The sequence below is a fragment of the Aquila chrysaetos genome, chromosome 2 (genome assembly GCF_900496995.4).
Source record: "Aquila chrysaetos chrysaetos chromosome 2, bAquChr1.4, whole genome shotgun sequence".
NCBI lineage: Eukaryota > Metazoa > Chordata > Aves > Accipitriformes > Accipitridae > Aquila > Aquila chrysaetos.
In genome coordinates, this window is record NC_044005.1 from 40,203,126 (window position 1) to 40,217,824 (window position 14,699).

A 14,699-nucleotide genomic window follows, 5' to 3' on the forward strand; every position below is an offset into this window, starting at 1 on the left:
TTGGCAAAAGCTCTCCGAGTGCTACTGGTAAGAGGCTTCCTGTTAACTTGGTGGAAACATGCTCCTTTAGTGTGTCATCTACAGAGTAGTAGACATTCTACCTCAAGTTCTGCAGGGCTGTGTAAGGGAAATTCAGTATACTTGATGAGAAATGCATTCCACAGCATTACAGCATATACCAACAGTTAAAAATGAAGTAAAATACACTTCATATAACTTCTTGTTTGTTTGTTTCCCTGGGAATATTATTTATAAAATCTGACCCTGGTTAAATTCTCTCAAGCCTCCCAAATAAACCAGAAGTAGTAGTTCTTTTAAAATACTTTGCATTGCTGTGGAAGCGAGTTATTTCAAGTCTTAGATTGGTAGTGTTTGTGCAACTACTTCTTGCAGTAATTTTTACTTAATTTGGAAAGAATGGTTCAATTTTGTTGACAAGTAGCATGTGTTGTTCATAAATTTCCCAAGTATTCATCTCAAACAGGAGTTAAATAAGAATTTTTGGTACTTGGTATAAAATGAAGCTGCATCTACTAACTTAAGTTTATAAGCCAATTTTTTCATGCACCTTTGTAGATGTACCTGGATTTATTGTCATGCATACAGCTGAGAAAGTTCCAAGAGCTCTCTGAACTGTAATGGAAGTGCTCACATTGCTGCCAAATGTAGCTATGACATGTAATTCCAGGATATATTGAGGTTGGCTACTAATTAACATTTGGTGTTACAGTTAATAGAAGCCCATTCAAAGCAAACATGGCTTTCTATGTATGACATACTAACATAGAATACCACTTATGTTGGAAATGCTGTGTGTTCTAAAGATGTAAAACATCTTTTCCTTAAGGTGAATAAATGCAAATACAAAATTAGAATTAAGTTTCATGAAGATTAATGTAGGTTATGAATATTTGTCTGCTTCATGAACATACTACTAGCTTTTGATACCCAAATCCCTGGCTATAGGGACTATATTGGGTAGGGGATCAGATTAGGTCATAGCTTTAGCTCTTTGACCCCAAGTCCATCAACTTTATATTCAAGAAGTCTGTGTGAGTAATGTTTTTAAAATGGAATAATTCCAGTGGGAAGTACAGTGAAGTAGAACAACTGAGACTCCTAGTTTTATCTTTGGCATTAGTATAGAAATTTGTCTGTTAAGTTGGTCTGTAAAATTGGTTCAGAATGCAAAACAGATGGTTTCATTGTCCTGGTTATTCCCTGCTTGACAGTGTTTTGCTTTTCAGATTGTTGTAGTGACTGGTTCGATGTAATTGTAAATATTCTTCCGGCCTCATCTCAAACTTGTTTTTTTCATACATTCAACCACAACACTGAAGTCTTGGGCTTTACTTCCCTTGTTTCTCTTTCAGGTTTGGTTTTTGGTTGTTTTTGGGTTTTTTTGGGGGTGGGTGTTTGTTTTTTGTTTTTTGGGGTTTTTTTTTTTGTTTGTTTGGGGTTTTGTTTGTTGTTTCTTTTTTTGTGACAAGCTTTCCTTCCTAAATTGTGTGTTTTTTTCCTCTGCCTTATTTTCTAGCAAAAGTTTATATCTTAAGAGATGTCCCTCTCTTCTTCATTGTTTCTCTTTTGCTGCCCATGTCTCCATTCTTCAGAAATTATCATTGGTGTGTTTTTCATTAAAGGTCCACAGTAAATTACAGTACTACAAGCCGATACTTATTTTTTCATCAGAGAAGTAAAAGAAATCCCTGCAATTGTAGGTCTTATAATGGTGCATAATCCATGGGGATTAATAACTGTATATTGAAGATATGGACTGAACAGACTCCTTTCTACTTGGGTATGTTACAAGTACGGTTTTTAAAGCAGTGTTAGGGCATATGAGAATAAACTATGAATGCCTCAACTGTGAGGAGAGTGGTGGTGTTAACCCATAAATGCATGTGGGAAGTATGGCTTTTCTCATGTTTTGAACACAAATGAGATATAGATGCTCAATGTAGAAGAGCAAAATTTCAGCTGTTTGGCTTGGCAAAGTATGTTCAGTGTTAGAAGACAGATTTCATTGCTTATCTGAATGCACGAGTCATAAACTATTCATATCAGCTCTCACTGAGAATTTGTAGGGTTGGTCATTACAACTGGTTGAAAATAGTTAGATCAGTTTCCCACTTGATAGGGAGAGAAATGGCATGTCCAAGCATCACTCGGGTTCCATGCACAGGTTTAACCATGCTTAACCTGACTCGTTTTCAAAACCATCTAGGCTTTTTTTTCCTTCTTGAGAAGAGTGAGGGACACTGTTTCCATTGTGTGTGGGTTTTTTTGTTTTCTTTCCAGTCAGACTGAAGTTTGCAATTCTATTCTGAGAACTGTGGGTTCTCCCACATGGGAGACTACCCACATGGGTACTTTACCTCTGTATTACCTCAATACCATATCTTTGCAGGAATCTTCTTGCTTGGGAAGAATTTATCTATTTCGGAACTCATCTGAGGCACTGGGTTCAGCTTTTTTGCCTAGCAAAAATGAAATGGGAGTTGTTGATGCAATAAAACTTGGAAATTCTTTTTCAGTTTTCATCTTGTAAGTTTTGGTTAGAAGCAGTTGTACATACATGCAGGGTGATATAAAAGCTTTGGCTTGTATGTGTAAATGTTCATGTTAAAAAGAAAATATCTTCATTTTGTTTCTTAAAGCTAGTTGTATTGTACAACAAATGTATAGCTGTAGTGTAAAACTGAGTCTTCAGTTCTGTTTAAAACTTTGAGGAACTACAGAGGATTACATCAAACACACTTATGTAGTATAGAAAGAGAAATTTTGGAAAGGCGTAACCTGCAGTCAGAATAGTTCAACCTATGTTCAGATATTCCCAGCTATTTGGCAAAGGGATGTGAATTATTTGTTATACTAGAATTTTCTCTACAATAAATTTTAGTCCTTTTATTGGCAAGGTATCATTCTAAATGTGTGACGACAAAATTATATCCTCATGACTTTCTAAGTGTGTAACTGCTAATTTAGCTTTTTTCCAATCAGAAGTGTAATGAAAGAAAAAAAAAGATTAATTTTAATAAATACATGTTTATATGCACAGTAGCATTAACAAATACAAAAGTCAAATTATTTTGTCTTTGAAATTAGGTGTATTATAGCTGGGAATAGGTGTGGGAGGGTTAAGTTTGCTATAAAGTTGTCATTACATCTCCATCTCTTAGTGTTACTGATCTCTGGGATGTAGGTTTGTATCTTTAACTTGTGCACTTGAATTTCAAGCCTGACTTTTCTGTTCTTGAGAACAGATAATGTTGTATGAATTTGAGCCCCCAACATCATGCAGAAGAAATGTATACTTAAATTTCTTGACACTAGTGAAGTGTAGTGTTTCAACATAAAAATCTAGAATAAAACAGAAAAATAGAACAGACTTTTAACAACAAACATTCTAGTCTTCCTTTACTGATTTACTTAAAGTAAGCAGGAACCGTAAAGTATAACCTATGTTATCTTTCCCTATTAGATCCAGATTTTGTACATGAGTTTAGATGTTGGATCTTACCTTTCTGGAGTCTAGAGTAAGTGGTTGTAAGTAGCAGCATTGGAGAAGTGCGAGTGATGGTCTAAAGATGTATTTAAAAAAAAAAAAAAAAAACAACCCATGAACTGGGGAAATGTCCTATGGGGATATTTTTATTTGCTTAGCTTTGGTTTTAAACATCAAAACATTATGTTACTTTGTAAATATTTAAGGAAGCTTATTTATGTTAAAACAAAGCTATTTCCGTCATGATTAAACTGCTCTCAGAGCATGATAGAAGATAATTTAGGAAGATAATTTATCTTACATCCTACTGGTGAACTCACGAGCAGCTGTACTGCTTCTCATTAAAGAGAAGTAGAAACACAAATAACATGTATTAACATAAGTAGCTTTCCATACTGGTATATTTTTTTTTTAATCCTGTGTGTTCTTTAAAATGAGGGTTTTGTTAAACAAAAAAACTCTCAAAGAACCCAAAAAACCAAAACAACTAACCAAAGCCAAACTTTGCTCAGTTTGGCTTCCATACTTCAAACTGTAATCCTTTTTTTTCTTTTTTTTTTTTTTTTTTAACTTAGTCATGGTTTCAACATGTCGCTTCTTGAGATGTTGCATAGTGTTAGCAGACTTGGAGTTTGTTGGGCTGAAAAGCTGTGCAGTCTTTTCAAAAGAATGTATAGACCTGCTTAGTGATTCTGAATGTCACCACCTACATTCAGGAGGAGTGTATATAGAAGATGTACATTGAAGAAAAGTTTCAAGATAAATCAAAAATCCCTTGGTAGCTTAGGTAGAAAGCTACACTAAAATCTACTTTGATTTTTTTTTTAAAGGTTAAAGTGAAATAATAAAAAGTTAGCAAATGCCAGAACTATTTGCCTGTGCAGCTTTGAATGTAATCTCCAAGTACATACAAATTTTGATTTTTAATTTTTTAATCTTCAACCAAGTTTATATTTTTCTATTTTTATCACAGGACACTGCCTCAGTCAGTATTTGAGGTAGACTTGCTTTTAGTGGTAAATTGGAGCTGTGTAGAAAGGACCTCTAGTGTTTCCATAATCTGGGCTTCACTTATTGCAGAAGGTGATGTTTACTGAATAAAGGATATGAAAAGAAAACCAGATGTTGTCAGTGTTAAGTATGCTGCCTTGAAGAATTGCACTTGAATGCTGCTTTTGCTAAGTAGTTGCAAATGGTAATTAAGATGTAATGAATGCTGATGTTTACCATCTTAATGGTAATTAAGATGTTTACATTTTAGTTAAGACTAGTCACTGTTCTTTATTTCATGGTGCTTAACTATGGCCTGATTAGCAGAAATGTGTGGAATTGCTTTTGCATCTAAAGTCAGTGGAAGCTGAGTTGTGAATATGAGTTTTTATATGCTGATGTATACACTGGAAAAATTGAGCTTTACAATTTGGCACCCAAAATTAGTGGGCAGTTTTGATCTCTTGTGTGTTAACTTAATTCACCAGAGAAAAGTCAGGATTTATACTATCTTTAGTGTGTTTTACTTTCCCAGTACTTCAAGTATGAGAGCTATAAAGAAATCCTTGAAGGAATTAGGCTGTGTATTAAAAGCAAAGCATAAAGCTATATGTTAAACCACAAGAGAAATGTATTGAATTCTTGAAGTACACTGAAGAGGAAGTATCATCTATTCATGCTTAGAATAACAAAAACAGTTGTGGAGGAGTGAGGAGAAAGTAAGCAATCCCACAGGTTTCCTGAAAATATAGGAAAGGACTGAATTAAGGATGTCCTTCACTTCTGACATTTTGGTAATAAAATGCTTATAACTGTGATGTTGGTCTTAAAATATGTCTCCATGTAGCTTAGCTTTTAAAGCAAACTACAGGTTGAAGTTTCATATACAGTATTCACTTGATAACCTGTGGTTCATGGGTGGAATTAGACTCTTATTCCATGCAGCCTTTATTGCTTGAGCAATGGCAGTAGTACAGAGCAGCAGTAGTAGGTTGCTACAGGTTGCTATTCCCTGTAGACCAGCATTAGCATCTTTGCTGGTAAGTTTTGAAAGCTTAATGACAGGAATGTTGTAACTTGAAATGCACTTAAGTGAACATGGACTACTCTGCCTGTGATCTTTCTGCATAAAAAAGTATTGTTCCCTTAGTGTTTTTCTTTTTTGTTTTTGTGGGTTTTTTTTTTTTTTTTGGCTTGACACAACCCTTGGTTTTCTCACTCTAGTAACAGGCTTCTTGGCTACCAAGTTGTGACTTCCCATTCGAGATTGTGATTCTCGTCTTGCACTGACTTCATGTCAAATTTTTTGTTTTGTTTGTTGGTCCCCGTCCCCTGCCACTTGCCTGCCAAAACCTATTTTCTCTGTGACCCATTCATTTGAGCTCTCTAGTGCTCTGCATTCAAATTGGTTAGTAGCTTCCTTGGTTCAGGAGGAAGGCTCTGAGATTGCAGACATACCATTAAGCAGTCCAAATCCAAAGTTGTTCAGACTGTGAAGCTTAGGGAGCACAGGTGTATTTTGGATGGTAATCTGTGGAAAAATCTTAGATTCCTTTGAGTATATACAGGTTTTTACAGTGTTGCTTTATAAGTGGACCAAACCTTTTTTTTTGTTTGGGTTTTTTTTTTTTAGTGAGTTGAAATAACAAACACCAGTCCTTACAAAGAAGTAGTTATCTCACTTAATCTCAACCCTCTGCTCTTCCAAATCATAGTGTAACTAGTCTAAAATGAGCAACATGTATTCCTTGGTGCTTACAAGGAAAAACAAAAAAGCAACTCTGTTTTGTCCCCTTAGGAGGTATGATGAGGTTAACCTCAACCCTACCTGTTTGGCAGAAATTACAAAATTGAGAAGAGAATGTTATAGTGAGGAGTGGCAGACAGCCTTTCTAAGTTGTCCTTTAGGCTTCTCCTTTAATTATCTATTAAATGAGGTAAAGAGTCAGATCAGTTGTGTCTCTTCCTGCCCTGTGTAAATGGAAGGGATTTGGGATACCCAACTGTTTTTGCAAACTGGCTATTTGGATCTGGGGGTAAAAAAAAAAAAACAAGCTGTATATTCAAGACACACACACAGAGTCCACCTCCCAAACACCCAAATTTTTACTAATAATTGTGTGTTGTGATCCTGTCTTGAGGCAGGTTATTTGAACAGTCAGTGAATAAGCTACTTCTGTTGTTGCAAGTCAAATTCATTAACTTGGGGAGGGTCAGGGGGAAGAAAGGAGTCTTAAGTTACTGTTTACATAAATAGGATGGGTTCTTATTTGACCTAAAGTCTGTCTTGATGCAGCAGCACAAGCCAGCGAGGAGACTGTCACATTTCGTCGTGAACGCAGCACATTTAGGCGTCAGGCAGTACGACGCCGGCACAATGCAGGGAGTAACCCTACCCCTCCTACATTGCTCATCGGATCACCCCTCAGGTAGGGTATCTAAATGTTCCACCATATTTAGCATGCATGCAGCAGACCACTTCTCCCCACACCCACCAGTGTTGCCAGAAAAGCACTTTTTACTTCCTTCCCCACCATAACCTCCTTGAGCTGTCACTGCATGTCACTGTGGGCTTGTTGAATTGTGCATGTATATGTGGCACTATTTTCAAAATGATCAGGATAGCCAGTCTCTAACATGTTATAGCTGATTTCAGATTGGTAACAAAATGAACTAATGCTAACAAACTTAGGTTCAGTGTTTTTTTTATCAAAAAATTCAGAAACTTTTACTTTCAAGCAAGGAGAAAAACCCAGGAAAATATTCACCACTCCTCATTTTGGTTTTCTTTCCTTTAAGTAAGCAAGCATTAGGGACTAGTACTGTAATTGCTTCTCACATCTGTAGATGGTGAGAGAGAGAAGCATAAAAACAAAATGGCAGAACATTATAAAGAGCTAAATTAGACTTGGAACCTCTGCACATACAAAATACAGGTAAACGATGGTATGAACATCCTGCAGCTTTTCACAGCAAAAGAGAAATAATAAAGTAATAGCGATGCCTTTGTTATAAAATGCACAGTATTGCTCAGTATTAAATCTAATTGTGTGGCACTTTGCATGCCTTGGCAATGTTTAAAATGTACTATTACATGTATCCCAGGAGTTCCCAACCTTCACTGGCCCATTTGTTAATAATACTGAGCCTAGTGATATGTTACATAAAGCAACTCTGGTCTGTCAGCTTGAAAAGTAGAAGCAGCAAGCACAATAAGTTTTTTTTAAACTTGCTTTTAAAGTGTTTCAATTCCATGGTTGCCTACGGTATTGGAGAATCTGGTGAGCAGAACATTGCCTGTAGAGGAAGGAACACTCCCCCATATACATCAAAGTAATTCTTTCTCCAGTTATGTGATAAATATGCAGGAATAATTATGTATGTTGTATATTCTCAATGATCTTCCTTCATATGCTAAGCTATTTTTTAATAATAAGAGCAGTCTGCTTTTGTGTTTCAGGAATACTTGTGTAATTGTTTTAACTGGAAAAAAACTATAGAAACTGAGCAAACAAAAAGAAAATACTTTACACTAGAGGATGGGGGAGGAATTGTGCCATCTTTGTGGTACTACTGAAATAATCAAGGACTAAGTTTGTAAATTTTCCTCAGGTAGGGGGATTTTAAGAATGGTACCTAATGTCTAACAATTGAAGGGTTGACTTCTGCTATATCAAGGACTGAAACTAGTTAGATGTGGTTTTTGTGGCTAGTGCACTATGTAGCAGTAATCAGATAATTTCAATTATTTTTTTTAAGTTTCTGGTCTTGCTGAACATAGCATGTTCATATTTCAGTTAGTGATTTACTTCATAGTGAGGGATGCTAAAACTTTGCATTCTCTTAGATCACTTTTGCTCTACTGCATTCATTTGCTTCTGATTTTTTTCTCATTTTTTTTCTTTTAAAAGGAGGATTTTATGGTTTTGTGTATTGCTTCATAAGAGGCTGTGCAGACTAGTCAGAGCTCTTTAACTGTGCATTAGCCAGAAAATAGTGAGTTTTCTTTCTCTTAAACCGGTAGAAAGTAGGGTAAATAAAGGACTCCCTTAAACTGAGACTGACAGCTGCCTCATTTTCATGTACTAGTGCAGTCATTAAGGTTCCCATGGCTTAAGCTGGACTTCAGTGAGAGATCATGAGAAAACTGAAGTTGGTGGAAGTAACTTTTTAATCAAACAAGGTGTTCAAGGGTGAAAAAGTAGATCAAATATTCTAGCCTTGTATTTCCTCTATGCATCTTCCAGTTATCTAAATTTGTTTCTTTTTAAATAAAAAAACCAAACCCACAAAACTCTGTACTTTCTCTGACGTAATGACACACCTTATCAGAAATACTTGTATTATAAACATATGCTCAGAATGGAACACTTAGTGAGGCTATTTTGCTGAAAGTATTGTTTGTGATGCTAAATGACTGTCCCTTGGAGTGGAGTTAAATTGCCTTATTCCAACAAAACACCAAAGTGCTTTCAGATTTGTTTGACATAAATTCCATTTGAACTACCAACTATGGAACGTATCTGAAAAATTGTATTTATTACTGTTCTGATTTCTAGATGAATAGTCTGAAAAAACTTTCCTTTATATGGGTAGCTTAATGTCATTGTAAATTCTGTGTGTTGCTGGAAGAAACCCTTAAAGATTTAAAAAAAAAAAATTTGTGCATAAGGAAGAAATGTGAAGAAATACAGATTATTTTTTTTTAAACCAGTTACTACCAATATCTTTTCAGAATATCACTGCAACTGTACTGACATTACTTGTATATGCTAGTGGTGAGCTGCCTTGGTATAGTTCCTGATACTGCTAATCCATATGACTTCAGATGTTAAACTTCTAACAGTATTAGATTTACTAATCTTTAGTTGCCCTGATGTTGCTTCTTTCTTATTCTTGCCAGCAAAACTTTAATCTCCTAATCTTCTAACTCTGGCATAAAATTGGATGTTGTGGGGATGTTCCCTTAGAACCTGTTGAGTTCAACCTGAATTTTTTTTTTCCTATCCATTATTGCAATTACTTTTCACTTCCTCTGTGGAATGTTTAGTAAAAGAGACAGTGGCATTGTATATGTGTGTGTTTGGCAATGGTATACTCTTAAGTAAAACCTGGTCTAGTAAATTCTGCTGGTTTGATGCTAAATTAGACACAGGAGTACTTTGTCTGGTAACTTCAAAACAAAACAAAACCCAAACCCCACCACAAAACAATCACCCACCCCTGCTTTTGTGCTGCTTAAGTGTCAACAGTGTTTTGGGCACTTTAAACATAAGTATGCATTGGCATCCTGTGTAGTCAATGGTGTACGCATGTGTGTCTGATGTGAGAATGCAAGTGACTGTCTGAAGTAGAATTTTATTTTTGTAATTATTAATTAGGTAGAGAGTAAATGTATCTTTTGCATATCTGTGCAATCTGTTAATGTCAATGTTTGGGGTTTTTTTTATTGTAACAGATATGAATAACCACTGAAAGGGCAACTTTGCATATACCTTTTGATACATAGCTACTATTTAAGGGAAAGCAGTATTGTTTAGCATTGTTTTGGTGTTGCTGATAATACTTAAGGGAGACAATGAAGGCTGGCACCTATGTGAGCTTCCTTAGCGCTTTTGTTGCCATGTAGCTCACTGAAAGCCTTGTGTACAGCAGCAAAACACCGAATTTAAAGTTTGGATTGACATATGTTAGAATACAATAAATAATGAGTTGCAATTTTTTTACCTCATGAGCTGTGTGCATGTCTGCTTTATTTTGCATGAGCTTTTCTTAACACCTATTCTTATACTTATATCCGTATTTTGTTTTCCAGTGGTGGTCTAACAAAAGAACTGAAAAGTAGATGTTCTAGAAAATACTGTTAAAAGCAAGTACATCAGATATAACCCTTCAACTCTTAGTGAGATCATGCTTTTTCAGTTGCCTCACTTGCCAATTGTAGCATCACACAGTAAACAATGAAATGTTAAAAGCAACAGGTGATAAAGATTGTTTTTCAAAAGTGTTCAAGGTATTTTCTGTAGTCTTTAAAATATAAATTCTTCTGTCTAAAAAAAGTAATTTCTTAATTTCATCACGTCCCACAGCTAATGACTGACAGTAACTTCTTTAAATGCACAAAATGAAGGATAATAAAAACACTAATCTTGCAAAGTAGTTGTGGTATAGAAGTGGAAATGTCATGCATTCTGACACATTGCCATGTTTAATATTAAGCTATTAAAAAAATATTGAACTTTGCAAGGCTATTTTAAAGCTGTGTAACAATGAGAAGGCTGTGAAGAGGAGAACTAACATTTTCAAGCATTGTGTACTCGTATGGCTAGAAATTTACAAATTTCTCTGAAGCCCAAGTTGACTTTTAGAACCTGTTTTTTGGTGCAGGTATATGTCTGGGTATAGAAGAATTTCGTTGTGGTAGTAATACTGAGTAATAAAGTTTTTGCTGTACTGTCAAAATAACTTCAAAATAGACTTAAAACTTTTGCCAATTTGTAATTTGTTACAAGCATTCTTAACATGGTAAAAAAAAAAAAATTCTGAATCCAAATGTTTAACTACAGTTATCTACCAGGTCTGTGGTAGCATATGGCTACTAACAAATGTTAAAGACATTTTGTAGTTAGAGTGCAGATTAATAGCAAGAAAGGTAATGTTATTGTGACCAAAAAAACCGCCAAACGGTCAACTAAACAGTTGATGGAGTCATACCTAAATGAGCAAGAAAAGGACCCTAACTATCCTGAGAAGACTGGAATAGTGACTAGTGTGTATAGGTGATAACCTCAGGTTAGTCTACAATTTGACTAACCACTGGTAATTTGCATTTGCACCCCCAAATTAAGACTTAGAAGAACATGCTTGAGGGTGACTTGGGGAGATCTAAGAAAGCAATATGACTCCTAAGAAGCAGGACAGGAATGGTATCTCTAGATTACTGACGTAACTAGTGTCCAAATATTCTGCTATGCAGACCTCGTGGGTTATCTTAGCCCTAGTAAGTGGCTCCGTAATGCTCTACTCTCTTTAAGTGTTCCTCTTGAAACTAAAAAGTCTTGTTTTGCTTCACTTCTAGCTATTTTTCTCTTCTTCCTGGTAATGTGTCCCCCATCCGTGTTTTCTCGTAGCCTTCAAGATGGTCAGCAAGGCCAGCAGCCCTCCTCCCAGGTCAGAGTGCAGTCCCGCCCCCCTTCCCAGGCAGCTGTGCTCGGCGCTAGCGCCTCCTTGCTGGTGAGAAATGGGAGTGTCCACTTAGAAGCATCACATGCCACTGCATCTGCTGTAGGCGGTAGCAGTTTGCACGATGAACTTGGTATGCAGGCCTTATGTAACCTTGGTGACATGGAAGTTTTAATACGGCAGATATATCGGTAATAACGCGGTGAAAGTCAGCTAACCTTAGCTTTGTTTCTGAGTCTTGTAGGTGCGTTTCTTGGAATGCTGTGTTGCGCATAAATTCCTTGCCTTTCACAATCGCCTTTCCAGGCACTTTCTCTAACAAATGCATGGTGGGAAATGCTCCAAGGATGCGTAGCTACGAGTAGTGATGGTGCGAGAGCTTTTGTGACTTGAACTATGTAACGCGTGTAATGCCTAAGTTTTCTTGCGTTGTCACAGGTAGCTGAGCAGAGATTGAGACCAACTTTGGGGATCTTCTGGTTCCCAAAATATTCCTGAAAAAAATATTTGTTATGGTCCCTAGGAATTCTTGATCTTACCTTTTTTAGATGAGTCTTGTTTAGCTGCTGTTCAAAAAAGAAATCCTCATGTAAATGGGAGTGCTTTACTTCTCATGTACACCTTAATTTAGGAGGTTGAGACTGGAAGAAAATCTGAACTCTTTCTTATCTCAAATGCCATCATTTCATGGAGCCTTATAGTGCTCCTTAGTTCTTCATGGTCCATTTTATGTAGTATTCTTAGCTATTTATGAACTTCTATGCAGCTAATAAAATTGCTAGGGAGAAGGAAGTTAAGATGGTCATTGTAAGTGACTGATCTCCTGCGACACAGTAATGCAGGGGGCAGATGTGGAAAAATTCCTGACGGGGATCTTTGCAGCTATCTATACATGGCCTGAATTACTTATGACTTCAGCATTAATATGGAATTCTTTAAATTATTAAAATGGGCATCTCTAGAACTGACAGTTATTAATGACAGTATTTTGAGCAGCTGTCAGCTGTAATAACCTAAAAGTACAGCTTAGCTCAGAACACTGACAAAACACTTGTTTTGGAACTTACTGTAACCCAGAACTAAAAGATAAGCGAGTTGTCATCTTACTCCACCAGTGGGGAAGACGTCAAGAGTTGCTAGGCTGTGGTACCACTCTAAATATGTGTTTGGCTAACAAATTGCCATTCTTCTGCACCATCTAGCTGCAATATAATGAAAAATTGAATATAAGCAAACTGAAAACAACCCTGACATTCTCCAAGATGTTTTATAAAATTTAACTAGAGATGTGGTAAATACACGCAATCTACTTATCCAATAACTTTCGTTTTGGATTCTGTGGCTCTACTAGTTTCTAGATGGAAAAATCGAGACTTCTATCTCAACACTTGTATGTGTCTCTGAAAGCTGTCACATGAAACTACAGATGTCTTTACTGAATTTGGACTCTCACTTCTTGTTTGAAAAAATATTGGAATATAACTCTGAAATTCAGGGATACTGGTTATATCTCTCCAAGGTTAATGTTGAGATTTATTCTTAAAGCCACCATTATTGTATTTGAAGGATTTGGTTCATCTTACCCAAAATACAATCAAATTTTACAGAATTCAAGATTTAATACACAATCTAGGCAAGTCTGACCTTCTTAAGCACTTTGATTTCTACAACAACATAGTAACGTAAGTGAATCATTTAGGAATTCAACATTGCATTCAGGCTCCCTAAAAAGGCATATTCATTGCACTTGGTATGTATTGGAGTCTTCAGAAATTTATATAGCTAAATTCTTCTGAAATTTTGTCTGTACTATGCTTACAGTTATATGGGGCAGCACTTTGCCTTTGGGAGGCACAAAACTTCCAGGATCTGCTCAGTTAAAAATCTGATGTATAATACGGGTTTATTCCGAATTTGAAGCTCAGAGTGTCTGTTTAGAAACCTTCCATGAGTGAAAGCAGCTATTGTAGGCCAGATCTGTTTTTATTATTTTAGGAAAATCAAATTTTCTAGTTCGCATAGCAGACTGTGTGACAGGTACTGTCTTCTGTTAGAGTAAAATGGTTGGCAAAATGGCGCAAGATTTCACATGCGTGATTCCTTTATCAGGCCTGACAAGAAGGCAGAGTGTTTTTCCTTATAACTGGTACATGGTTTGCTTGGTTGTTTTGTGTTTTTTTTTTTTTATCCTCAGTCAGGGATGAAGTAACACTACTGCTCTGTTTCCCTTAAGTCTAAGGCTGTTGGTTTTGCTCTGTTGTCCCAAGACACATTACAGTGAAAGATGACCCCCTTACTTTACTTTAGGTTGTGTATGGTTTGGGGGTGCAGGAAGCTAGTAGTTTGTTTTTTCTTTAACTTTTATTCTGATGCTGATCAAAGCAACGCAGGCGATATGACCAATTCTTTGTCACTGTGGAATCACTGTGACTGCCCAGGGCAGAAAAAATGTTGAAAATAGAGGCTGGGGAAAAGACATGGAAACAAAACCTGATTTACAGCAGCTGGAAATGTAAGGGACAAACATAGTAGATGGGGTTATGTATCTCTGTACAATGCATATAAGAACTTCTTTTCTGAACTGGAATTCTATCAGCATATTCCAGCTCTTCTGGAAGACAAACAGAGCATGTGTTAATTTTACTTTAAAAGCCCCCACATTTAGGACTCCTGTTTTTGTGCACCAATGCAGTATCTGTTTCTACACTTTTGCCATTTATGTGTTGATGTCAAGCTGCAGCTTTTAACAAGACATACAACTTTTATTTTTTTGTTTGCTTTAAAGATTCATGTCTGTTAGACAGAATCAAGTTATTTTATGAAGGATGAGCCTTACTGTATTATGCCTAGCCTACATGCAGTCTGGTGACTATACAGTCATCTTTAACTGGGCATGGTCCTGGGAGTAAGGCAAGAGATGTTTTGAGGTATTATCTTTAGTCTTCCAGGTTTGAGGTAGAAAGATTTTTATCAGTTACGTTGTTTCATGAGGGGAGAGGATGAAGGAAGCAGGATGGAA

General features: G+C 36.3%; 1 protein-coding gene across 12 annotated transcripts in view; it reads left to right on the forward strand.

Annotated features, from left to right (window-relative positions):
- The window catches only part of PCNX1 (pecanex 1), a 93,260-nt gene that overhangs the window by 27,286 nt on the left and 51,275 nt on the right, over positions 1 to 14,699 (forward strand). For 7 of the 12 annotated variants that reach the window (XM_030030560.2, XM_030030531.2, XM_030030551.1 and 4 more), the window contains 2 exons: positions 6,795 to 6,927; positions 11,629 to 11,813. The exons of 2 other annotated variants lie outside the window; for them this stretch is intronic. In XM_030030560.2, coding sequence (XP_029886420.1) covers positions 6,795 to 6,927; positions 11,629 to 11,813 — 318 coding nt within the window. The remainder of the gene's footprint in view (positions 1 to 6,794; positions 6,928 to 11,628; positions 11,814 to 14,699) is intronic. 3 more of the 12 variants (XM_030030569.2, XM_030030578.2, XM_030030520.2) reach the window with 2 other exon arrangements.